This window comes from Paramisgurnus dabryanus, chromosome 3, assembly GCF_030506205.2.
Source record: "Paramisgurnus dabryanus chromosome 3, PD_genome_1.1, whole genome shotgun sequence".
Lineage (NCBI taxonomy): Eukaryota > Metazoa > Chordata > Actinopteri > Cypriniformes > Cobitidae > Paramisgurnus > Paramisgurnus dabryanus.
Genome location: NC_133339.1, coordinates 21,576,718 through 21,604,583, shown reverse-complemented (window position 1 = coordinate 21,604,583; position 27,866 = coordinate 21,576,718). Strand labels below are relative to the sequence as shown.

Sequence of the window (27,866 nt, the reverse complement as noted above, 5' to 3'; positions counted from 1 at the left end):
ATTGTGAGTACATGCACAATTTAACAATTACCTTAACAATGGAATTTCTGTGTAAATAGTTTATAAATGAGTTGTAACACTAAAATGAAAGCTACGTTTTTTTTTTTTTTTAAATAAAAGACAATGAATACTAAGAAATATATTCTACCTTTGTTTGTTGAACAAGTAAACTACTACTTCAACTCAATGATCTCTACTACATCAATATGAATCACCTCCTACTTGAAATACAAAGGTAATGAGAACAATGGGTTGAACACAACGCTTTAGGTTTTGTTGACATTTTAGTACAAGCCATTGAATTATGAGCTATAGTGTAGATCAGTTTCCCAATGATTTCTATTTCTGCTTAGATGCAGATCTGTAGGACTTACATCTATCATAGTTGAATTAAATGAAGCTAAATGCAAGGGTCAGTGACAAAAAGTTTGGCAAGATGAGGAATTCAAAAATCTTTAAAAGAAATTTTCAAAGCATGCATCAGGTTTATTTCAATGCACAGTGTATTTACTGTATGTTGATTTTATGCAATAAAAAATGACATTTGCACCAGTGTAACCGCCAATTGCGTGAAAGAATGAGAATATTAAATATTTTATCCACCTTGATGTCATGTAAGCATAATCATAAAAAAAAATATTTTAAAATATAATTTTATTAATTATTTCTAAATGTAAATTTTAATGCGTTTTTGTAGTATATGTCCTGACATATGCTGAAAACAGCTCTGTTTGATGTAAAAATGTTTGTAAAAAAATAATTTTACACTAAACTAGATGGTTTTATTTTATTCAACATTTTTTATGAATATATTTATATTTTCATTTAAAAAAATATAGTAACACCAATTGACACAGACCAGTTACACCACATTGACATTCTTGCAATTATCCTCCAAATATTCTTTCAAAATGAAATAAAACCAGAAATTTTAGACTTGGTCCTTAAAAAAAGAGAATGAATGCAAGTAATCAGCAATTTTTATTTTATTTAATCCTTTTACATTTAATTGAACCATATGGACACAAAATAATTAACGTCACGTCATTGACCCACAAACCAAACATGTTTAATTACAGAAATACAAAAGAACGGCAATTATCTAGAGTGATAATATTACATTTTTTTATTTAATATGTAATTGGCACATTAAAGATTAAGGTAATGCCTTAAAGACAACACTGAAAAGCAGAAAAAAAGACTTTTAAATTCTTTAAAGCAATATTAATGCCCCAGTTGTCTAATCACGTCTCATTCTGGTCTCCACTCAGTTGCTGTGTTTCATTACCATCATCATCATCATCGCACGGAGGACGGTTGCGCTTAAAAAAACCCACCTTAAAAACACAGAGTGATGCATGTTAACATGGATGTAGATTTATATGGAAGCACAATCAGCTGCTGTATAAGCTTTATTGAAAGATGGGACAAATCGCCCTCTGCTGCTCAACACAGGGAAATACCTTCCAGAAAATGATGCTCAGTGCAGCAAGCAAAACCAATCCAGCAATGATTGACACCACAATCCACCACACAGGCACCTCCTCCTGTCCATCTGGACGTCTCCATACTATATTTGTATGTGTCTAGAAACACATCACACACCAGTATTTATGAAAAGTTGGATATGGTACGTAAATATTGTAGTACAACTCAAAAGTAACAGCATCACACCGTTGTGTTTCCTCTGGGCAATGTGGCAGGCTGGACCTTTGAGGGCACATCTACCACCTCAAACTGTGCCGTGGAGTGAAGAACATAATTCACATAGGGTCTCTGAACAGTGATAGGAAGAAAGAAACAGAGAGAGTAAAGAAAGAAATCAAAAAATTTGATTTTTGGATCAGTTTCCCCAATGAGATTTCTGCCTAAAAGTAAAGACAAACCACTCCTATTATTAACTTTAACATTTCATCTACAAAATTACCCACCTGTAGGAAGGTCTGCACCCACAGCCTGCTCATCACCCTCACTATGGCTCTTTCATCTCTCTGCAGTCCAACAGCTTTACAGTCAAACACAAGACACTGGTCACCATTCGAGCAGTTCTGCACAGTAAAAAAAATATAGATTTTTTTTTATAAAAATGATATTTATATGTGACCCTGGACCACAAAACCAGTCATAAGCGTTTTTTTTTTTTTTTTTTTTGAAAATGAGCTTTATACATTATCTGAAAGTTGAATAGGCCTAAGAAACTTTCCATTGATGTATGATTATATGATAAGACAATATCCAAGATGAAACAAAAAAATCTAGAATCTGAGGATGCAAAAAAAATCAAATTTTTAAGAAACTGGTCTTAGCAGTGTATACATGATTTTTACGAAGTATCCTAATAGGGATGCATAACGATTAATCGCGATTAATTTATAGGAGAATAAAAGTTTTTGTTTACATCATCATTTATGTGTGTGTGAACTGAATAACTTTGTATAGATTTTTTCTTAAAATTAAACATACATATGCATATTTATAAATACAATTATTATACACAGTTCCCACACATACATGATGCAAACAAAAACTGTTATTCTGCTATAGATTAATCGCGATTAATCGTTATACATTCCCATATCCTAAAGATTTGTGGCATAAAAGAAAAATAATTGGGATCATATTGACCCATACAATGTATCGTTGGCTAAGGCCACAAATATACCCGTCCGACTTATGACTGGTTCTGTGGTCCAGGGTCACATATTATGTAAAAAATCATGAAAATGGTATGCCTTTTAAAATATAAAAAATATTAACAATTAATCCTGCTTTAATTCAAATATTCAAAAAGCAAATAAAAACTAAATGTTTTAGGTCCAGATTAACAAACAACACTGAATGAAACAATAAAGTCTTGATTATGATAAATGGGTAAACGTCAAAAATAAATTTAGTGCATAAGATTATTTTATTGTCAAAATCTATAAACGTAACGGTGACAGTTATTATATTAAGTGATATCCCCCCCTTCTGGAGGAGCTTAAATCTTACAACCAATTTAATGGCTCTGCAAAATAGTTCCCCATATATTTATTCACAACACATTATGGTTAAAAATGATGCATTAACATTCAAGGCATCATAATAAATCCAACATTTATAAGCCTCTAAACCCATTGACTTCTGAAAGTGTTTACTACAGATGATAGAACTGAAGTTTCTGTACCACATGGACAACCTGTTGCCCTGGCTGTTCACTATCTGGTTTTTGTGCCAGGTCACGTTTGTTGAAATGATGAACCTCGGATACAGTGCTGTTGCTAGACTCCAGCTTCACTAACTGTGGATGAATAAAGAACTGGGTAAGATTATTGCCACAGAATAAAGGATATTACAAACACAGTAAACAAGCACAATGATGTTTAGACATGGATAATGTCATGCACTATACGGCACTGTCAAAAGTACAGTCAGAGGTATATATCTGTACCTAAATGGTACATATTAAGACCTTTTTAGAGGGTAGGCTACTGAAAGCTTGGGACCACTTTTTTTCTGACAGTGTTGAAGTAATTTAAGGTGCTGTGTAAATAAAATACTGTATGAATATGCATAATCTAAAGCATTGCCATTTCATACCATCATGGTAGCACATTTCTGTACGGATAAGAAAAGCAAATATAGTTGCACATCATTCAACAGTACAACAATAGATGATATACAGATGGCAAATTCTTATATTTATAATAAATAAATGGTATTGAAGTTGTAGTTTCAGCATGGATCAGCAGGGGTTGCTCTTACCCTACGTGGATCAACGTTGGAGTAGTCCGTTTGACAGGAGAGGAGATCTACAGAGGCATTAGCAAACACGTACAGCAGATAGGATCCATTTTGTGCAACGGGAAACTCCAGTTTAAGATTAACATTGACAGGACTGGGTCCCATATTCCTCAACTGAATCAGAAGAGAGACATAATTTCCAATTATATCCAATATAACTTCTCTTTTTATATCAGTGGTTTCCCACTCCTCGGTGCTGAGGTCTTTAAGAAAGAAATGTTAGACACTACTGCTTTAGATTACCTCATAAACATGCTCTACAAGTGGCCCGACTTCATCCAAGTCTTCTGGATAATCCTTTGTCACCCATTTAGCAATAGGCAGGACACAGTCAACAGGAGAAGATACTCTGTAATAAACAACATAAAATCAATATTAAATATTAGTGAGTTAAATGTGTGTTATATTTGATGCCATACACTGTAAAAAATGCTTGTGAAATCTACAGTAATTAACTGTGTTCATGCACAGCAAATAACTGTAATAAAGTTCACAGTGGATTACAGTGCATTCAGTGTGAAATCACAGTAGTGTTTTTAAACTGTAAAAATCACAGTAAAAAGGTATGTGCTGTAGAAAATCACAGTAAATAAAATATCCTGCAAAGATTCACAGTAACCAGCAATGTACTGTAGATACTCACAGTAACCAACATTGTACTGTAGAGACTCACAGTAACCAACATTGTACTGTAGAGACTCACAGTAGGGGTGAGCAGGGGCGAAAGTACAATTTTTCAGAAAAACTTAATTTTAAAAGATAAAGTTTTAGACAGATATATTTTTGCTGTGATCAGTAACTCAAGTGTGGACTATGAATTCCAGGTGAAATTTTGGAAACAAAATGGCCTTAGACTCTGTCAGCAGGGACGAAAGTAACACATAGGTGGCTCAAAAGCAGAACAGAACAAGATAGATTTTTGTGTTACACTTGTTTTTAGTAAATAAACATGACTATGATCTTGTTTATATGTATTTTCGGTTAAATTTTGGTTTCATCAAATGTTTCTAAAGCAACCTGACAGTACAAACTTGAATTGTTGAAAAAAAAACATTTTTAATAGTTTGAACACAATAAAATTAAATCAAATAAAAAAATATACATTTTCAACATAATGCAACAGTATTGGCAGTAGGAGAAGAGTAACAAGTGTTACTTTCATCCCGACAGGAACTCCTGACATTTAAACCCGATTGAGTTTTATTTTTAAAAACTCTGAGAAATCAAACTTCATGATGTGTTACAGCTCATTTTACAGTAAATGTATTTAAGTCCAGTCAACAACAATTTTTGTTAGCAACATGCTGATGTCTAATCTTATTCAGGATACTCAAAATAAACTGAAGAAAATTATTTCTTCAATAATCTTTGTTGGGAATTCCTTTTTAAAGTATATTTATTATATTATATTTGAGTATTATGCTAGTAATGACAAATTAGATTTATTTTCTATTTCTTTAAAGGAGAAAGTCACTATGATTATTGTTTTGTCTACAATATGGTACACACAACATTCCATTAAATATGCTACCACACTGAAATAAATTGTAGGTTACACTTAATACTTATACAACTATAAATAAGTTTTCAACTATGTGAACCAACTTTCACTAATTTGCAACTATATCTCAACTAACTGTCTAACTGTCCTTAGAGTATTAGTTGACTGTTAGGGTTAGGGAAGAGGTTAGGGTTAGTGGAATAAGTTGACATGCACCTGCAAAGATACTTATCACAATATCATCACAATAAAGTGTGAATAGATATTAAGCAGACAGTCTACTTATACGGTAAAGATTGGTAGGATAAATAGTTGCAAAGTTACTTATAATTAGTAAAATGTCTAAAGTGGACTATCGAAAAAAAGTGTTACCAAATTGTATTAGCTGACTCGTCATGTTGCTTTGAGTATAATTGGTTAATATGACTGTCATTCAGTAAACTGGCCAATGACTGCTGTGTGAGCACTGGTTTAGTTTGAACAAACTAAGGGTGCATCCCAATTCAGGGTCTGGATCCTTTTAAGGCCGCGGACTATGAAGGCAAGGCTCAATATTTGAAGGCAGCAGCCTCTAAACGCCACGGAGTGAAATGAAATGAGACGGTCTAGCCTACGGGGGCATCACTTGCTTTTCCCGCCCACTACGCTTGTCACTGGGACACAAAAGCTGAGACCTATCAGACTTTTAAAAATAAATATGGTGGCAGATTTTTTTATTTTACTTTAGAAAATATTCAAACAAATTAGCGTCGCACACCTGAAGTCCATAGATGGGTGCGTAGGATAAGACGACAAAAAGTCTCAAAATATACAAAGAACAATTCCCGCACACTATCTGCTTGCTGAAAAAATGTATTTAATGAAAGTTGCGTTGCAACGTTTCGATCAACTGATCTTCATCAGGCAACATGAAGAGCAACATGATCTTCATCAGTTGCCTGATGAAGATCAGTTGATCGAAACGTTGCAACGCAACTTTCATTAAATACATTGTTTCAGCAAGCAGATAGTGTGCGGGAATTGTTCTTTGTATACTTTAGAAAATATAACACATTGATGCAGATTAAACTATATCCAACAGTATGTAAAATTCACCAACCTTAGAAATATACAAAAGCAAACTGCAACACACAACATTGCAGCAATAATATTAATTTACATCACTAAAACATCATTTATAATTGTAAAACAGACACAAGGACCTTTAATTAGCAAAATATACAATTTTAGTAACGATTTATCGTGCAAATGCGCGTTTTCTCAATTAATGAATTTGCATGAATTACGGTGAAATGCCGCCACATCCAAAAGCCAGGGGGCGCTCTCGTGCAGAAACTAACTTTGTGCCACAGAAGAAGTAGGCTAGAATTGCAAACGCTGCTCCAGGAAATGTCTACAAGAATATTTATATTGCTGTTCTTCAAATAGTTTCAGGTATTTTCATGATAATAAAGAATATTTTGAATGATTTTGAATGATTTTGTTTTATTTTGAATGATTATGATTTTTGATGCATAATCAGGCAGGTCTTTATAATGGGACAAGCTATAGCGTTACAGCCCTAACTCGGAAACAGTGGGGAAAAGACCACAGTAATGGTGCTTTTCCATTGCATAGTACCCCACGGTTTAGTTTAGTTTGGGTCGGGTCAGCTCACCTCACTTTGGCGTGGTTCTTCTTCTTCTTTTCCAGTTTATTGGCAACCGCACCTTTGGCGTGGTTAGCTTTTCCATCGAGTTTAGTATCACTTCGTAGTGGGAGGGATTATAGGCGTGTCGTTATATTTACGCTGCCTACTGCTGTGACATCATACACGTGAGAGCGTTGTTGTACATTCCCATACATTCATTTATTTCTCAGTCTGCCACAAAATTAAAATTGGCCACCACAAATAGATGTTTGCACATCGCGTTTATAACTACCTCTATCTCATATGATAGTTTCTGTTCAAACACCCGACCCGTGGCGTCAGTCGACAGCGCTCCGCTGAGCCTCATTCAAGTTGCATATAAGCATATATAATGCGGACGTGCACGTCGCGAATGTGCCGCCACAAACTGCAAGTCTGGAAAAAACTGTTATGGTGTCCTGGATTCTCAACCTGTGGATGTTTTTCATCGCTAAAAGGGTGTTTGGAAACTTATAGCAGAACACAGATAACAACATGTTTGCTTGAGACAGCGCAAGCTAGCAGTAAGCTAAAGCTAATATTTACATTATAGCGATGACGTGACGATTCTCTCAGACCAATCAGTGATCTACAGTGTTTTCGCGTCACGTTTGGTATCAGCTCGGGTCGCTTGGAACCCCAACCGAGGTGGTACGAAAAAAAGTATCGGGCACTACGTACTGCACCCAATGGAAAAGCTCCCAAAAGTAAACTGACCAGACCCAAACTAAACTAAACCGTGGGGTACTATGCAATGGAAAAGCGCCATAAGAGGCTTTTATATGAATGAGCCTTCGAATTGTGACAGCCTTCGTCACAGCCCGGTGATGTCATTTGCCTTCAGATACGGCCTTGGAAGGCCACAGCCCCAGAATTGGGATGCACCCAGTATGTCAGTTTAAAGGGCGATTTATAGTCGTGCATAGGTCCGTAGCCTGTGCATAGCTCTGCGTAGCCTGATGCGCACCTCACAAAATTTTTAACAGCGCATCAGATCTACTGACGCGCGTCTATCTACAGCGCGTCAGATTGGTCCACCAGAACCCCTCCCGTCAGGTAAAAAAAACTGTGTCATAGGTATTTCCGTTTGTGACGGTGAAAACAAAAATGAGCCAAGTTGAGGAGTGATTTAACTCAAATTGCATCAAAAGTCGATGTTTATTTACTTCCATCATTACTGGTCTTCTCAAATTATACACAACAAGTTGCTGTTTCTTCTTCGTTTGTGGGTTAACCTGCTTAGCTTCTTCTTCTGTGACTTCTTTTGCTGCTAAAATATTTAATTTTAGAGAAAATACACATGGTAGGCTAATAGATACTTTAAACAGTATTACACTGAAATCATCTTGGCCATATGCTGGTGAGACATGAAAACACATAAGCCATCTGAATGGAGAGCAGTCCCATTAGAGTTTTACCAGTGGCTAAATATGTTTAAAATAAATATGTTTATTCATACTGTAGGATCCAGTAGATTACTAGCAATTTAAATGAAAACAGCTTTTCAATTTCTTAACATTGTCTGTTGTGGTATGGTTTCACAGACCTTTTTGGGCATATTTTAATGTTACTTATACACTGTAAAATTAGGATTCTGAATTTAGAATCATTTTTAGAATCAATGGTTGTGTTGTGCACTAGAACTATTTATTTTGGAGTGAAAATATTGTAGACATAAATTTGTTTTGCATTTCAGTTATTATACTTCACAGTAATATTGTGTTTAATAAAAATTGGAGGAAACTTTAACAGTTTACTTGAAGTGTACTTTTGATTTATAATTAATGATTTTGTTTTATTTACAGATTGTACTGAATTATATTTAGATATTTTTAGATTGTAACAAAAGTTTAAGATGTTTTAAGATACATTTCTTGGGAATTCATACTTTTTCATCCAAATTAAAATGTTATTTTACAAATGTTAGCATGCATTTATTGAATGTATTTGACTGTAAAAAATTTTTTAATTTAGTACATATCTGTGAAATAGTAGCATTTTCCCTCAAATCAGAAAACTTATTGTATTGTTTTGTAATTTAGCATATTTAAATTAGATAATTAACGTTGTGACATGATCACACAAGATAGGCCTACATGTTTTACCACTCATTATATTGTGACTTATGTATATTTGAGTTTAAATTAGTTTTACGTGTTTTCTTAGCCATTTTATCCTTTTGCTATTTTATGTGTGTATGTCTTTTATTTTGCTTCGTCTGCCTGTCATGTGAGGGGTCACATGACATCGAACTTTGTATAAAAGGAAGGAGCAGGAGCACATGGTTAGCTGACGCTATAGCTAAAACAAGCGGTTGCTGGGTTGTGGAGTTTGTGTATTTGGGCTTACCTGTCCAGTTACGTTTTATGGACTTTGGATATCACTTTCTTGGATTTTATATACACAGTGGAAACTTTGCACATTTGGACTTTTAACACGCTTGGACTTTTATATTGTTTTAGATTTGTTTTTTGTATTTCCACCTTTTGACAGTCTTGAGTTTTTAAATAATTGTAACTCAACCTTTAAGGCTGGCCGTTACAACTTTATTTTAACATTGATGAATGTTTACAGAAAATAACTAACCAATCAAATGCTGTAGGGAAAACCACAATGAACTATATATTAAAAACATATAATCTCTGCTTAGTTACTTGTCAATGACTGCCAGTAAATTACTGTGGAAAAAAAATCACAGTAGTTACCTGGCAGCCATTGACAATAGTAATTTACTGTAGAAAAGAAATCACAGTAGTTAACTGGCAGCCATTGACAAGTAACTTACTGTGGAAAAGAAATCACAGTATTTAACTGGCAGCCATTGACAAGTAACTTACTGTACGGAAAAATCACAGTAGTTAACTGGCAGCAATTGACAAGTAACTTACTGTACTTAAAAATCACAGTAGTTAACTGGCAGCAATTGACAAGTAACTTACTGTACGGAAAAATCACAGTAGTTAACTGGCAGCAATTGACAAGTAACTTACTGTACGGAAAAATCACAGTAGTTAACTGGCAGCAATTGACAAGTAACTTACAGTAAGCAAAATCACAGTAGTTAACTGGCAGCAATTGACAAGTAACTTACAGTATGGCAAAATCACAGTATTTAACTGGCAGCAATTGACAAGTAACTTACTATAGAAAAAAAACACAGTAGTTAACTGGCAGTAATTGACAAGTAACTTACTGTGCTTTTTCTAAAGTAAGTTACTTGTCAATTGCTGCCAGTTAATTACTGTGAATTTCACAATATGTTTTTTACAGTGTAGGGTACAGTAATCATTATCACTTAAATCTTAAAGGCAGGGTGCATGATCTCTGAAAGCCAATGTTTACATTAAAAATCACCTAAACAAACACGCCCGTACCCCAATAGAATCAGGACCTTCATGTGATAAACCCGCCTCTCACATACGCAGCAACAATGTTAGTTAGTAGACATGTCCCTCACTGCTGATTGGCTACACCTTTTCCAAAGCGTTTTGTGCACCCTGCCTTTAACATTCACTTTAGCAAGTAATAAGCATTTAAACACTTATTTTCCATTGTAAAGATTTTTGTCCAATCAAATGCTACAGCTCAGGCAGTATATGCCAGTAGCTGAAGTATAATAATGTTTTCACAGATCAGAACCCAAGGTTAAAGTCATTAATCTCTGATTCTTGCTTGTTGGCGCTTTTGTATTTGACACATCAGCATCTCCTTTTAGCTTCATCCTATTTTGTTATAGGTGGGAAGAAAAAGTGATGAGAGAAGATGACAGAAGCACTAACCCACGCATCTCCAGGGAAGCCGCAGCAATAACATTAACCTGCAACTGGACCAGGTTACTGTCTGGATTCTGGCTGTTCTTGCTGCAAATAATAAGGAAGATCAGAAGACAGACCAAGAAAATAATTATAGGCTACCAGAACAGTAAGGCGTGTATTACAGCTAGCAAAAGATACGGCATAGTTGCACAGAGGGTGTGCATATACGGATTTTCACACCTTTTAATTTGCATTTGAAAGGTGATGTGGTTCTCCACCTGTTCAAGTCCACCCATGCTAAAGTAGACACCTGCTTTCAGCTGGATTAAAGAACACAAGAAGATTTTCACAGGAGGGTCAGACCGAAGACAAATTCATTTTAATGGGTAATCGTGACCCAGTCTGTAAAAAACCCAGCTAAAGTCTTTTTTGTGATTTGCTTTTTTGTAAATTATTATTCTGACCTGATGTCCGGCCTTCATTGGGTTGCCCAATTCACAGACGACAACCACTGACCCGTTCTCCTTCCTCTGACCGCACACCAAGGCACTGAAGTCCTTAAATATACACAAAGCATTTTACCTTGCAGAACCTGCTATTCAGACAACCATAAAACAACATAGCGACATAAAGGGAACAGTCAGATAACATTTGTTAGACTTAATCTTGTTGTCTGGCCAATGTGAGCCAGTTTCCCAAATCTGATCATCCTTTTGGAAAGCTTGTTTTTGTGAAGAATGGCATCTATACTCCCCTACAAATGCCAAAGGCAGTAACTTCGTTTTTGGTGGAAAATTAGTTATTGATATTTTTGGGACATTCAAGACCTCCTTAATCATGTGGATAAGTATCTTGAGTCATTTTCCTCAGTTCCACAAATCAACTTAAGGTCTTTTGCCTTTGTAAGGCAGTATACCATGCAGACTACAGCCAAGGCACACGCCATCGATGTTTTCAAAGAAATTGACATCGATATCCCAGAGAATGGCGGCAGAAGGACTTTCACACAACAGAATGGAAGCGCTTAGTGTTCATTAGCTCGTGTCTCGGTCTGAAACAAACAGGAAATGACTAAACCTCTCACCTCCCGGTCGCTCAAAACACCCTGGTAGTGCGTGTGAGGCGGCGGGGTGATGCACAGCTCGGTTTCGTAAGCTCCTTCGCCTCGATTTTCTGCCTCTACAATCAGCAGCGCAGGATTCTCATCTCCAATCAGGATCGTTTCTGTTGACCTGTTAATAACACGCTTGCTTAAAAATATACATCTGTAACCAGCGATTAACTTAGTCATTGAGAACAAAAATACTTACGCCACTGCCTTCAACTTCAGGTCCGGGATGCAGATGTTATCCGAACCACAGTCTAGTATTATGCGGGTCTACATACACAAGAAATGAAGCAAGTGTGACATGTTTTCTTGTAAATGAGCACTTTTTTTTATCAGACTTGTATGTTTAGGTTCAGTAATTTTACTTTAATTGCAGTGAAAATGTTATTAGTCAATATAGCAATCTTTTTTAAAAAATTACTGAATCGCCTGTGGATGGGATTTGAAAATAAAATTATTTGATAAATGAAGATAAAAGAAAATATCATAATCTCATTTTTGGAGTTCAGCAGCTTTTGCATCTGAGCTCTTAAAGAGAGACAAAACCACTTGTATTACATGTATACATTTTGCAGACACTTTTATACGTGGCAATTTATACAGCAGCACATTTAATACATTTTTTCATTTTTATCAGTTTATGTGTTCCCTGATACAAACCCATGACCTTTGTGTTATTGATGCAATGCTCTACCAATTGAGCTACAGGAACACGTACAGGAACCCATATTTTCAGATCCCTCACCTGTCCGACGGCAACACTTTGTCCGTGCAGCACTGCATCTTGGGAGTCGGCCAGGCTGTAGTTCAGCGAGATGAATATTGGACTAAGTTTGTCCTTGAACTCAGGCTAAAAGGAAAAGACAGATGCAAAAGATGACCAACGGAGTAATAAATCAGGGGGATTTTTATTCCAACATTGAAATTCTTCAGCAAAAACATACAATTATAAAAGAAACATTTCAAGAATGATGAAACTAAATGGTGGGCAGCTGAAGGCTCCTAGTTTCTAAAGAATTTAAAGGGCCAATGTGTAGATTTTTAGCAGCATAGCGGTACGATTGTAAATTGGAACCAACGGCTCAGTCCACAGCTCACCCCTCCCTTTCAAAACACAAAGTGAAGCTACGGTAAACACCACAGGACAAACATGTCGTCGTCTGAGACAACGTAGGGTAATAAAAACAATACAGTTCATTATGTAAGGTCTTTAAACACCACTAATAATATAGTTATGTATATTTTCTTGCATTTCTGTCAAGAGATCCTTCTAAAAGTTACACAATGCACCTTTAAACATTATGAACTGTAGAAAGAGTTAAAGGCCGGATGTGCTGCTTTTTCAAAACTTCAAGGGGACATATCATGAAAATCGGACTTTTTCCTTGTTTAAGTGCTATAATTGGGTCCCCAGTGTTTCTATCAACCTAGAAAATGTGAAAAGATCAACCCAGTGACTTAGTTTTGGTAAACCATTCGGTGAAAGAAAAGGAGGTCATTGAAATTTGTCTCCCCCTGTGATGTCAGAAGGGGATAATACCGCCCCTTAATTTGCACTTTCCAACAACGGCAATGCCATTTAGTGCAGATGTCAGCATATTTGCATTTAACAGGACACACCCAAAACAGCACATTTTTACTCACACCTACAAAGTGGCAATTTTAACATGCTATAATAAATTATCTATATGGTATTTTGAGCTAGAACTTTACATCCATACTCTGGAGACACCAAAGAATTATTTTACATCTTGTAAAATGTCCCCTTTAAAATATAAATTGATCTAACAATTAACTCAATGTACAAAGTTTCATAATCCTCACAGAAGCATTCAGAAGCATGAAAGTCAGAAGACTTATCTTCCGTTTTATCAACAGATCACATTCCATATCAACATGTTCCATATCCACAAAGCCTAAAAAAGATGTTTTGATAAAGATGGCAAAACACACCAGTAGGTAGGCAGTGAAATTCCGGCAGACATCCGAGTTTCTCTGAGCAGTGAGCTGGAAGAGAGCGTACGGCTGGTTGGACTCCAGCAGGAGGGTTCGTCTGGCCATTATCTGTTTCATCTTGTCCAGCTGCAACTCTGTGTTCAGCACTAGAGAGGAAGTTTTACAAACCGGTGATGAAAATACTGCAGATCTTTGAGGAAGCGTGTAGCTTGGATTAAGAAGGTTAATATACCTTCTTAATCGCAACATAGTTAATATACTGTTTTTAACCCTTTTTGGTTTCTTAGAGAACTTTTCAGACCATTTCTTTCATACCTAGAAAAATTTTTATAGAAAAATTTTACTATAAAGAACCTTTATGAAAGCAGAAAGGTTCTTTGGATGTTAAAGGTTTTTTTAAGGAACCATTTGGCCTTAAAGGGACAGTTCACGCAAAAAAGAAATTTCTGTCATAATTTACTCACTCTCATGTTGTTACAAACCTGTATACATTTCTTTGTTCTGATGAACACAAAGGAAGATATTTTGAGCAATGCCCCATTGACTTCCTAAGCATATTTTATGGGGCATTGATCAGTTTGGTTACAAACATTCCTCAAAATATCTTTAAATTAAGGTGCTACAATATGTTTTGTGATGTCACAGAAGAACCATTTATGATTTCCCAAAGAACCATTCATCAATGGATTTTTAAATAACCATTACTTTCATTTTCACTATAAAAAAAATCTTTATGAAAGAGAAAGGATCTTTGGATCTTAAAGGGACACTTCACTTTTTTTGAAAATGTTCATGCTTCCCCAGAGTTAAACATTTGATTTTGACCGTTTTGGAATCCATTCAGCTGATCTCCGGGTCTGGGGGGTACCACTTTTAGCATAGCTTAGCATAATCCATTGAATCTGATTAGACCATTAGCATTGCGCTCAAAAATGACCAAAGAGCTTCTTTATTTTTTCTATTTCAAACTTTTTTTTGTGTACGAAAACCGATGGAAAATTAAAAAGTTTTGATTTTCTAAGCTGATATGGCTAGGAACTATACTATCATTCTGGTGTAATAATCAAGGACTTTGCTGCCGTAACATGGCTGTAGCAGGCGCAATGATATTACGCAGTGCCTGAAAATAGTTAAAAATATCAAAACTCTTTGGTCATTTCTGAGCGCGAGGGTAATGGGCTAATCAGATTCAATAGATTATGCTAAAGTGGTACCGCCAGACCCAGAGATCGGCTGAATGGATTCCAAAACTGTAAAAATCAAGTGTTTAACTCTAGGGGAGCTGAAAAATGAGCACATTTCAAAAAAAGTGTAGTGCCCCTTTAAAGGTGTTGTAAATTGTTCTTGTATGATATTGTGTTGCACCTTTATTTTTAATAGGATGTGGTCTGGTCATGTTGAAATTAACAATCAGGATGTTTAGAGTTGATCTTAAATACAATATTAGGAATTGCACCCCAAAAGATAATACTGCTGATAAAAAGAAATATTATGACCGACTTTACTGTAGCTCAACATCTTCGCAAGCAATGCCAAGGTCATGTGCATTCTCAGGGAATGCACATACTGCTAAAAGCATCTTTGTAACTGTAAATGTAAAATTTTTCTAAATTGGATTACATACCAATCTCCCCAGGAATCCTGTGACCAGATACTCGAATGCATGCCATAATTTTAAAGCTATGAAAATAGAAAAAAAAAACAAATGGCATCTTTCAAGCAAACCATTTAATGATAGTAAATATTCTTTAAAAAAACAAAAAAAAAACAATTTAGTACACAATTCATTGTACACATATGCTGTATAGAAATGATTAATTATGTCAATGAGGCTACAATGTCCTTGAAGAATTGCAAACGTGCATTATTCCTAAAATTGATGTGGGTGTATCAATAGCTCACTGTACCGTTCCTGACACGAATCCTTGAGAAGCTTTTCACAGCTGACTAATGGAGCATTTTAAATGCCAGCTACTTTAATCACGATGACATACAGACGCTGTTTCTTTTAATAAGTTCAGAAGCATTACCACGTAATGAAGGTGCTAGTCTGGGAAATCTGACAAAACTTCTCCTCTGGGTTCAAAAGATCCGGGAAGAAAGTGAGTCGGGCTTGTGTCCTCACTACAGCTTGTGCTCTAATAAAGACAAACAAAGGAATACTGTAGGTCATCCAGGCATTTGTTCAGACCGACAATGTCTGAACATATGTCATCACTTATTTTCAATATAAATGCTTGTTGAAGGTCCTGAAAGCTAGTTGGGAACCACTGGTTTAGTTCTTGAACTTGTACAAAAAGAGCAAAGGTGTATAAGAAATTATGAAGAAAAAAAAATATTCAGGGCTGTTTTCTGTAATAAATGATTTTAAATTACCTATAAGTGGCAACTTTGCTCACACCCCACGCACCAACAATAAGATCTAAAAACAAAAAGCATATAAAAAGTTATGATATGTGATCAGACAGAAAAAATATGATTATAATTACAACCAGCTTCAAAACCATTTCAGATAAAATGGCTTGAAATACAGAATAAAATGTAGATATAGAATAAGTATAGATAAAGACCAGATTTTCTCACCAAATACTAAAATGTGCATGAAATAGCAATAAATGAATAAAAGTATACAGAACTGAACTTAAGAAAATTTTGTTATGGAGAGGGAATTCAAAAAGGTAGCTCCTCCCAGTTAAACCCCACCCCAAATAATAAAGTTGTCTTTGTCAATACAATAAAATGCATTGAACATAGTATTCTTGCACACTCAAAGGTACAAAAAGTGTTTCAATGTGTACATTTGAGGTACCAATATGCACCTTTTCAGTACCTTAAAGCGTACTTTTATAAAAAGGTATTGCCCCATTGACGACAACTTTTGCATCTTCTTGTACCTTCTTTTCGGAGAGTGCATCAATCCATCGGCAACCAACCAATTTTGCATTTAGTCAGAAGTTTGGGGCTGGTGGAATATAGGCACGTGGGTAAAAACTGCCTGGTTTCTACCCCTCTAACTGAATATCCATGTCTTTGAGAAGTGACCTGAGAGATCTCTCCACTATAGACAGGGACAATGAGATAAACAGCAATAAGAGTCTCTCTCAAGAGCTGGAGGTGTTGTGTTAAAAAGCTTTGCCATGTCCACGCTGGACCCCAGAGTCAGACCTGTTTCCATTTATATCTGAAGTAAGAAGGACGAGGGACAGACCAAAGCTTTCCAGTCTGCTGGAGACACTCCCGCAAAGCTCAGACAACTTCAATCTTCTCAAGGGATTGAGAATAAAGGCTGTTAGTGGAGATTGTTCTCAAAGATTTGAACCCTTAGGGAGACCTCTGAGGACTTGCTTGGCTGTACCACATTGTTATTTGTGGGTTTTGTAATAAATGGATGGCTCTTTGGGGTTTTTGGGAAGTGATTTAGGGTCAGGCAATTTAATGCAGTGACCCAGCTGATCTGAGGTTTCTGGTCGGTTACTAAAGCATAATAAAAAATGTGCATAATGTCATCAACGGCGACTACTTCAGCATCATCATTTCATATAAAAAAATTTTTTATATATATTATGCAGAATTGTTATTCCATACAGATTATTCCAAACCTGTCTGATTTATCTAATGCATAAAATATGTACACATTCAAACGTGTTCAGGAAAAATTTTCATATTGCTCTTTTACATACTGTACAATGACAGCATGTTGAATGACCACAGGTTGTAAGAGGTTTCTAAAGCTATACGATAGCTGCTCTAGATTTACAACTAATGCTTATGTTAATAATTTAAAGGTGCAGTGTGTAACTTTTAAAAGGATCTCTTGACAGAAATGCAATATAATATACGAACGCTATCTCAGGAGAATTCGTACATATTTAACGAGTTGGCTTATTCGTATCATTTATACGACCACATTCGTAAGTTTTGGTACGATTTGCCTTGACCCCTGTGACGTTGGGTTAGGTTCCATTGTTGTTTTTTCATGAGAATCGTACAACTTTTGCACAATTAACTTCATATGAATTAATACGAATTAGCCAACTTGTAAAATATGTAAGATTTCTCGTGAGATCAGGCTAAATATACTTAACTACAGTATATTTTCAGTGGTGTATAAAGACCTTACATAATGTTATGTTTTTATTACCTTAGACTAATGCCGCGTTCAAAGCATCCTGTAACCCTTGTTTTTCCAAACTTCTACCGGTGAAAGTGCACTGTAACGGCAGTCAAACCCGTGACTTCCCACCCGTGAACTCGTACTAGATCGATGTACTCCCAGTTCTGAGCTCTGACGTCACATAGCCCGCGAAACCAAACAAAACAACAATGGCGGCCCCCACGGATGTCATTTGTGGTACAGGGTGGGAATACACTTTATGACAATATAACGTTGCAGTCAAATGAATAATAATAATAGTAAATAATACACACAATTATGTATTACAATGTTATGTGTCTAAAACAATAAGTATGTTGTGAAAGTATATCGCTGCTTAGACATGTTAAGGTGACATAAATTCCTTGCGCTCAGGTAGTTTGGCATGACAAAGTGGTGAGTCGTGGTTTGAAGTTGTAATTTATGGGCTCAAAAACCGGCCTGGAACGCAGCATAATATGTTTTTATTTACATACACAGCGGGTCCCACTGGAAGTCGCCATTTCACGCCACCATGTTTTTATAGCAGCCATAAACGGATCAACTGTCCTATAGAGGGCGTTTTGTCACTACGATGTCTCAGATAAGGACATGTTTGTCCTTTGGCATCTACCGTAGCTACCAATATACGTTTTGAAAGGGAGGGATGAGCTGTTGACTGAGCCGTTGCTTGCAATTCACAAAGTCACTGCTAGATGCCGCTAGAAATCTACACAGTGGACCTTTAAACAAAAATTATAAAATAAACCTAAAATATTTTTGTACATAACTGAAAAAATCCTTTCCAATCTTTAAAAAAAATTATGACCCACGCAATTTGAAGTCCATAGAAAATAAATGTGATTAATGGATATAAACATCTAAATATTAAATTACTTAGAAAAAGGTCTGCTCACAGAATACAAGTCTGTTTAGATGACCAAATTATTAAAATCAATACACGCTAAAAATGCCGAGTTATTTTCAACCCAGCCTTGAGTTATTAAGGGACAAACCCAGTGGTGTAGTCTAGATTTTTGTAGTGAGTATACTGTGATTTTTCCCTCTCACCCTTATGCTCACTCGTCCTAGCGCGACACCTCATAAGGACCACCACACTCACAGATGCATACAGTAAAGATATTCATGTAACTTAGAGCATTCTGAAAGTGTACTCATAAACACATAAACTGAATGTGTTATCAACATGTCAGTTTATTATAAGAAAAAAAAGACTTTAGAGCCAATGGGTTTACAGCTGGGGAAACTGGACTGATTTTTAGACTGGTTTGGTGTTAATCAACATCTAACTCAGGAACAAAAGTTACTTAACTGTTAATTAAAATTAAATAAACTGTTTACAATCTTCAATCCGTGGCAAACACATGCATTGAAGGAGAAAAAAATATTCACTCTTTCAATAGATATTATCTGACAACTATATGTTTTTAATTAATACACATTTAAGATGACCATGAATTAACTATAATTTGCATAGTCATTGATATTAAAGCTTATTTTTTTTTGCATATAATATAAGCATTGTCTAAAAATGAAAATAGGCTTATACTTAATTATTATTACAAGACCCTCCTGTAGCCTAAAATTTGCAAGTCTAAACTGAACATCAACGCAGACATGAATTTCCTCACAGAAGTTTAAAGTCGCCATGAAACGGAAGTAGCGATTGCCTTATTTTCCCCTTGGTGACGTATATCCGAATGAAACGGCTTTTGAGATGAAAAAAGGCAGGTCTGGATTTGAATTTGTCCATCGAGATCTGATTGGATCGTTTGAAGTTGGGTCGTGTTGCTAATTGCTAATCGCTGCGATCTTCTCCCGGACCCCGCCCACCTGCCATACTTTTGACCGGAAGTGAAGAGAGATCGTTTTGAGGAGGGGAGGAGATTTGCATTTTTGATTAAAGATTATGAGCACACACAATTTTTAAAAAAATAATGAAGCTCACAGATAAGTCATTTGTTAATAAAACCACAATATTTAAAAAATATATATCGTTTTTCATTTCAATTTCATTGCGACTTTAAGATCATATACATCTTGTCAAGATGATCTTGAACGCAGATATATAAATGAACACAGAGAAGGAAAGTTTAACACTGTGAAGCACAAGCAAACATGCAGAGGAACTGAAGGCAGCTAAAAACCATCAGGATATTATCACGGGCTTATTTTATTGCATTTGGAGCCTTACCTCCAGATAAAGTAATAAACTGGACTGATGATTTAAATGTTGTACTCACATGTGCGTTGTAAGCTCTATGGATTTTATGTTGCAGCACTGCTTCACTCGTTCACTTCTCAGTGTCGCGTGAGCAGCTACACTGCAGGTTCGACTTCATTTGGCGCTAAGCAGACCTCTTGGTGATGTCAAAGTACCGCGAGAGCGATTCAAAGCAGATTTCTCCATGTGATAACTGGAGTCGCTCTCGCGGTGCTTTGCTGTCACTTCCCTGTGGCGTCACACCAGTCTGCTCCCCAGTCACTTTCGCGTCACTATAGTAATTTGATTTCATAGAAATTACTACGCCGATCGGATCGCGCAGTTCGGCAGGAAGTATATAGCCTAATATGTATTTCAACCCGCTAAAGTGGCAAGTGTAGCATGCTAATGATCAGTGCTTCACATCTATATTATGACTAAAAGTTTAAAAATATGTCACAAAACCATGCTGTTACGCATCCTCGCGCTATTTTTAGTGGGTATACGGAAATCCTTGACCATTTCTAGTGGGTATACGGCGTATACCTGCGTATCACGTAGACTACACCACTGGACAAACCCAAATTTTAAAAAAATTAACCTAGTTTTTAATATTTGACTTAACAATGGGTTAAAACAACCCAGCATTTTCCTAACACATGTTGGATTTGTCCCTTTTTGACCCAACGTTGGGTTGAAAATAACGCAGCAATTTTATAGAAATTATAATATATGCCATACCTGGGTATCCATTATCATCAATATCTGTGCCTCCTCTCAAACTGAAACCAAACATTGGTGGATCTTTGTGGTTCTGAAAGGGGCTTTTAAGAACCTGAGCATACTGGGTGGCCAAACCATCACTGTGACCCAGGAAAATGAAAACTTGCCCCCCTTCACCAGCACCAGGTGCCCCAACAGCCACATCTTAAGATAAACCAAAAAAAGGAAGTGGGTATGGTTGTCACATGTAGATTTTTAACACAGTCATTGTAAATTATGTCCTCCAAAATTAAATATTGTCACATTTTTGTTGTGCGGTTGTGAACACAATAAAACTACACTACACTTGGACAAGGGTTAACTATATATTAAAGGTGGATTTAAAATGAATGTTTAGAAACTCAGTTTTTACATATGCAGAATTTATTAAAAACAAAATAAAACAAGTAAAATAGGCAATTTAACTGCAGATTCTACTCAGACAACTTACATCATATGGTGTGACAACATGCCCTGCTTACTGGAGTAAAACTAGCCCCAGTATCCTCTATGACAAATGACATTTACCACAGAAAAAATAAGACGTTTTGAGCCCCCGCAGTTATCAAATGACTCACGAGATATATTTGCTTGTCAAAAATGAAATGCTTTACCGCAGCCACAGTTCTTAATTTAAAAACTATTACCATCTGTAAAAATCAGTACAGGACCAATACCCTGATTTTCTTTCAGATATGTCTTCATTTATGCTATTGGCTGTTCATGTTTCTGTTGTACCTGTGAGTATGTGATTCATACATTCATTTTGATGAAAATATTAAACTAGAAGCCACTTTCATGTCACATAGTCCTCACCATTGAAGCCATCATGATTGATATCTCCCAAAGGGGCTATGGCACTGCCAAAACGCCCATAGGCGTATGTTCCGGTCAAAACCTGGTTGGGTCTGGAGGAGAAGGTGAAACCCTCTCCTTGCAGATATACATGCACCTGTCCCACTTCTCGAAACTTATGAGTGGACAGTTGCTCCATAAAGAGCGGAGCTCCAATAAGGATGTCATCCCACCTGATAACCAAAGAGGGGATGCTGGTTTATGTCAAAAAAAAGTTCAAGCAATTCTCAACTTGAGAAGTCACTCACCCGTCTCTGTTGATGTCTGTCACTGATACAGAATGGCCAAAGTAGGATGCTACCTACCAAAAGGAAAACCAAACTTTGGTAACAAGTAGTTTATTACATATACATAAATATTTAGGCCATTATCTCAACAACATACAAACTTACAAGTACTTAAATAATATGAATATCTAATAAAAAAGAAATAATTTTAATATCTTAATAATTGTATTGATGCATTCCAATGTATACACAAATCTGACAACATTAACTAAAGCCCAGTATACAGTGTGTGATTTTAAATAGTCCTTTAGGATTTTTTAAAAATCGGATGCACACAAACAAACGCGTCTGTTTTACATCATCGATTGGCGATGGCTGGGCGAACAAAAGCTGAAGCGAAGGCTAGCAAACCGCGAAGAAAAAAAAGCGAAGGAGACACGTCCTTGGCATTTGTATTTTCAGCGCGTATGTCCACCTGGCTCTTTTCGACATTTGACTGCGTTGGTTTGTTGTTGCACTACAGTAATTGGTCATCGGATTCTTGATCTGCCGGTTGTCTTGGGGAAATATCACACGGCAGGATTGTTTCCCAAAATTTCTGACGCTGCCAGGATAATTTTGATTGCAACGGTTATTAATTGGCTGTCTTTGAACATGTCAAACTAGTGATCAAAGACGGCAGATTTTAGCCTAGGATTCCAGGAAATTTTTGTATTTCAAAATTTGTCCCAGACAACTAAATCGTGGCTAAAATCTCACAGTGTGCACCGGGCTTAAGCCTTTCAAATAGTTAATGTGTATTTTTTTATATGGTTTAAGCCTATTTTAGTCTTATGTTACTCAGTCTACCTATCAAAATATTAAGATTAGACAAATAAAATATAAATATTTTTATTTAATTAACAGACAAAATCATAACTAGCTCTGGTCACCAAAACTCCGCCTATAAAACAAAAGGTGCTTAATTGCACTAAAATTGATTTACTGGCCCGTAATCATAGGGGAACCATTTTAAGTGCCACATAGCACCTATTTAGCACCTGTGTAGAACCATATTGTGCTTTGTAGAACCATAAGTAATGCTATAGGGGCGCTACATAATATTTCTCCTATGATTACGAGCTTTAAGTGCTATTAAGCACCATTTTTTTAGAATTTGGCTACCAAAAGTCTTAGACTATACATTCAATATGATCATGATTAATACCAAACTTTTGTTCAGTTTTTTATATAAAATGTTTGTGTTGTCAGTTTAACGTTTCATTTAAACTGTTATGCTTATGATAAAAATCATCAATTACTCGTGGTCTTGAGACTTTCTGACCCTTTTACCTGTGTTCCACTGATAATCTTCATGGTTTGCAGGGGCGAGGTGGCACCATTTATTATTTTGACCTAAAAATACACACAACAACTCCATCATCAATTGTATAACCAAGCAAGATAACATGTAATCATCTGTGTCATAGTGCACAAAGTCTTACAGAGCCTGCAGTGTGCATGTCATTTGGGACACCAACAACATAATCTGCAATCACACAAAAATGTATATAAAAATGTTATATTCACTGAAAATAAAATAAACAGAAATTATGACCAACAAGCCCATTACCTGCAATGCTGTCTTCACTGAACTGCCCAGCAGCAACAGAATATCCTATTACAAAATATATATACACTTACAAACCATGGAGCCATATATCCTGTACTGTATATGTTTCCAGTGTTAGACAACACATCATACCCAGGTACACATCATGGTTGTACAAGTTAAAGACGGGGTAACTTATTTTCGACGTTCTGGTCTCTCCGGTCACAAAGTGGATTGAAGAGAAGTCACTGCCAGTCATCATGATGTTTGGAAGAGGTGCAGTGATGACCTGACCTAAGTTGTGATAGTGGTTTTACAATAACAGCACACTAAACAATGACGTATGTAAGTACAATGTCAAAGATAACTTTATTATTGTTATTTCTGAATCTCAACTGGGTGAAAACAGCCTTGCTTCATTTAAAAAAAAAAGTGTATGGTAGTGTATCTAACATACTTTACCTTGAAAATAAAAACCTCCTGGCGCACCAAGTACCACTCTGCCATCCTGTCACAACCAACCAAACCAGAATGAAAATACAATCACAAAAACCTTAAAAGAAACAACTTGTTTTAACATATTAAAGGTGTCTGATTATTCCATATAAATGAATTTTAACAAATTTAAATATTCAAGTTATTCTATTGCCATTCGAGAATAACATAAGCAGGAACCTCGGTGATGTCAGCATTGAATCCAGCCTCACAGTAACGTCTATCAGAATCTACAGTACACATAGACATTTAATCATTACTGGTCAGATTCAGTGGGTGCTTTTATCTTGTCGACCTTCTGTACATGCCAGTCTTAGGTATATACAATTATTAGGTATTTAACTGTATTGTATTTGTAATCAAATATATAACAGATTCAGTTTCTTACAATCTTTATAAACTGCATCCACTTCTAGCTCCCTGCAGGGGGAGTAATTCACCACAGCTTTTGTTTCCATGTTCAGAACCCGGCAGTTCCCAACAGGCGTGTTCATGGCTTCCTCTTTTCCCATTAACACATTCCAGTGAAACATGGGGGCACATGCCTGTCTCACAGGAACAATATACTATTTATTCCTGTCAACAATTTACCGTGTGTCTCCATTGGTTACTGTGTATCTTCACAATGTGTAAATGTATATTTGAGTTTTGTGTGGGTTTTGTTTGTCCCTTTATGTAACTGAGAACAGGTATTATGCCTACAGTTGCTTTAATAGGACTAAAAAATATCCTAAAAATAATTGTTGTAATTAGCCTGACAGCCCTGGTTCCCATTCACTTTCAATAGCAGCTAGGACATTCTTGAAAAAAATGTATAGGTGTAAGATATATGGGAAGAACGTAATGGCATAAGGGTGAATAAATAATGAGAGAAGTATAGCAGAAATCTTCAAAAGCTATGCTAAAATAAAGTCACATGTTTAGAGTACTGAATGACCCTGAGGTGTCTAACTTGTGCATCTGGAAGATGCTTTTATCCAAAGCGACTTATAGCAAATTCATTCTACACATATTTTATGTGTTTTATCGTCATTTGCCAATATGAAACTGTATTTTGAATGTGTAAAAGCTGTTTCTAAACTGCAGTGCCAGTAACTCACCAAGATGTAGTTATTGTAGGTTCGAACCGAAGCACCCATCCACTGGTTAGACTTGTGAGCCATGAGGACTTTATTTTCACGGGTGAAATTTTCATCACCTTTGAATCAGAATTCAGCATTAACACATTCATTTACTGGACTACTGTGACTCAGTCATTGAAAACCCAGTCAAAGCCAGCCATTTTTATTTGTGATTTACTGAGCATTTTATGAAAATATAATCCTGATATTTTTTGTATTGACTGAGGCCATGTAAACCATTCAGATCAATGTAAAATCAATAATTGAATTCAAACGTTAGCCTGGATTTAAAGGGATAGGTCACCCAAAAATTACAATTCTGTCATTATACTCACCCTCAAGTTGACACATTTATTTGTTTTGCTTAACACAAAGGAAGATATTTGCAATAAAGGATGAAATAGGAGCAACGTCGATTTCCATTTTAGAAAAGAAAAATACTATGGAAGTCAATGGTGCTCAATAACAGTTTGGTTACAAACTTTGCTTAAAGGAAAACAGCACTGTTTTTCAATATTTTACTATGTTCTTACTTCAACTTACAGAATTAATACATACCTATCTTTTTTAAATGCGTGCACTTAATCTTTGTACAGCGCGTCATGAATGTGTTAGCATTTAGCCTAGCCCCATTCATTCCTTAGGATCCAAGCGGAGATGAGCTCAAAAGCCCCCAATCACTTCCATGTTTTCCCTATTTAAAGACTGTTACATGAGTAGTTACATGAGTACACAAAATAAAACGTGGCGATTTTATGTAGTTTTTTGACCTCAGGTGCAGTAATATTTGCAGAAGTTTGAGGGAGAGAGGGCGGAGTCAGGAGTGATGATATTACTGCGCGCTAAGGTCAAAGTGCTGCAAACTAAGTGCTTTTTCACCATACAATATAGTTCTCATTTTTTTATTGCCACGTTTTTTTTTGTGCCACCATATTTACTCGTGTAACTAATGTAACAGTCTTAAATAGGGAAAACATGGAAGTGATTGGTGGCTTCTAAATTCATCCCTGTTTGGATCTTAAGGTATGAACATAGTAAAATATTGAAAAACTGTGCTGTTTTCCTTTAAAATATTTTCCTTTGTGTTCATCAGAACAAAGACATTTATACGGGTTTCTAACAACCTATGAGGATTTAATAAATTTTTGGCTGGTCAAATTTATCTGCTATACGAATGCATTTTTGCATATCTTGCATTAAATTATTTGCTAACATACAGCATGCCACTAACCTTTTTTGTCAAAGTTTAAAATCTGACATGATCCTCCAGTTGACGTCCAAGGACAAAGAAATACAGATCCACCATGAGAGACCCCAGGCTGCCTAGTGTTCGCTCTGGGTGCACCAACCACTACACTTTTACTACAGGACAAAAAACACAGAACGACATATTCATTCTGCATTTAGTAAAAGACAGGTTACAAGTGTCTAGCTTAGACTCATACAGTAGTTATACTTGGTTAGAGTATCACAATATTGAAATGATACTGAAGTTCGGCAGATTGTCATTTGCCAGAGCATGTAAAGCTTCTGGATTCATACACTCTAAAAATGGCGGAGTTATTTTTTCCCATAATAGGTAAATATTGGACATAACACATGCTGGGTAAAAAACTGACCCAATGTTGCGTTGCTGTAACCATTGGGTTAAAACAACCCAGCATTGGGTCAATATTTATAAAAACAACGCAGACATTTTTCAAGCGTACTAGATTAACTCATGAAACGTTTTCCATTAAACAACGTATTTGTGTAACATCTATATCAGTCAACTATTTGTTTGCTTGGAAGTTCAGACACAGAGAATCAGACGCAGTCAACTACTGTAACAAACTTCAGACAGCCTGCTTTATAAAGGTCTGTTTCACTAACCTTTTACTGCCTGACTGATAAAAATCCACAGAGAAACCAAAGTAACTGTCTTCCGGTCCAGAGTACACAGTGTAGTTCTTCAGGTCCAGGTTAAATCCATCGATGTGATGTGGATAAATGAGAAGTGACAACAGCACAGTATAAATCAGCAAACTAACTTTCAACCTCTCCTCCATCTTCTTTAGAAAGCTGCTGGTTGGAGCACTATTTAACACAGTTCTCTCTACTACTACAGTACTACACTACACTTGTCTGTGGTTATTTACATTCATCACATCACATAACATTCATATGGGTTTCTGTTTCTGATGTGCTTCCTTCAGATAAAATGAGATATGTCACAGGTTTCCTTGATGCTTAGAGTTTTGATGGCACCACTTTTTAAGACTTTAGGGCATGGGCGGAGTGGCAATAGGGAGAGTCAGGACTTTTCCCGGTGGGCCGGTAGTGTTTTGAGGCAGCGAGGGCCGGTCTTATAATAGTTATACATTGCGAGTTATAGCAACCCCGTCTGGCGGGCTGATGTGCGGCCGCTCCCCGCTGGTCAATCTGCGCAGCCTCTTTGCTCAACACAGTACATAAAAGTGCTCAACCCGTTTGGCAGTCCAACCATGTCTAGAATTTTCAAAAATATAGGGGGACATCAATGAGCGGCCCCTCCCCAAATGGCACAGCCTGTCGGCCTTTGATGTAAAAAGACGCTGAACGCCTGTTTATTGCAGTACGTATGCGGTCGGATCCATCAAGCGGATAGACTATTTGATAGATCAGTAGTAAGTGTGGATTAAGGATGTTTAAAATCTCTAGCCTGGTGG

At 36.3% G+C, this 27,866-nt stretch overlaps 2 protein-coding genes across 3 annotated transcripts in view; one reads left to right on the top strand and one right to left on the bottom strand.

The window, feature by feature from the left end:
• LOC135768510 (trypsin-like) overlaps positions 1-27,866 on the top strand; it is a 262,331-nt gene that overhangs the window by 132,182 nt on the left and 102,283 nt on the right. The gene's annotated exons all lie outside the window — the stretch shown is intronic.
• Positions 984-27,379, bottom strand: itga2b (integrin, alpha 2b). The gene is made up of 30 exons (XM_065252716.2): positions 27,052-27,379; positions 26,411-26,541; positions 25,159-25,256; positions 24,447-24,603; positions 24,239-24,288; positions 24,026-24,071; positions 23,717-23,857; positions 23,585-23,629; positions 23,457-23,500; positions 23,305-23,367; positions 21,994-22,046; positions 21,707-21,918; positions 20,870-21,055; positions 16,149-16,194; positions 15,803-15,910; positions 15,397-15,452; positions 13,770-13,918; positions 12,562-12,666; positions 12,019-12,086; positions 11,793-11,940; positions 11,173-11,265; positions 10,949-11,028; positions 10,733-10,813; positions 4,027-4,132; positions 3,745-3,897; positions 3,167-3,280; positions 1,932-2,048; positions 1,675-1,776; positions 1,464-1,586; positions 984-1,337 (listed from the first exon to the last, which is right to left on the bottom strand). Exons 1-30 carry the CDS (start codon positions 27,225-27,227, stop codon positions 1,245-1,247), a joined length of 3,144 nt encoding a protein of 1,047 aa, XP_065108788.1. The 5' UTR covers positions 27,228-27,379; the 3' UTR covers positions 984-1,244.

Bases quoted from the DNA above. Each gene is read 5' to 3' on its own strand.
- itga2b (XM_065252716.2), bottom strand. From the start codon at position 27,227: ATGGAGGAGAGGTTGAAAGTTAGTTTGCTGATTTATACTGTGCTGTTG. The intron at 26,542-27,051 runs GTTAGTGAAACA...TTTGTCCTGTAG, and splicing joins TATCAGTCAGGCAGTAAAAG to TAAAAGTGTAGTGGTTGGTG. The intron at 16,195-20,869 runs GTATGGCATATA...TTTTGTTTTTAG, and splicing joins TGATGATAATGGATACCCAG to ATCTTATTGTTGGTGCGTGG.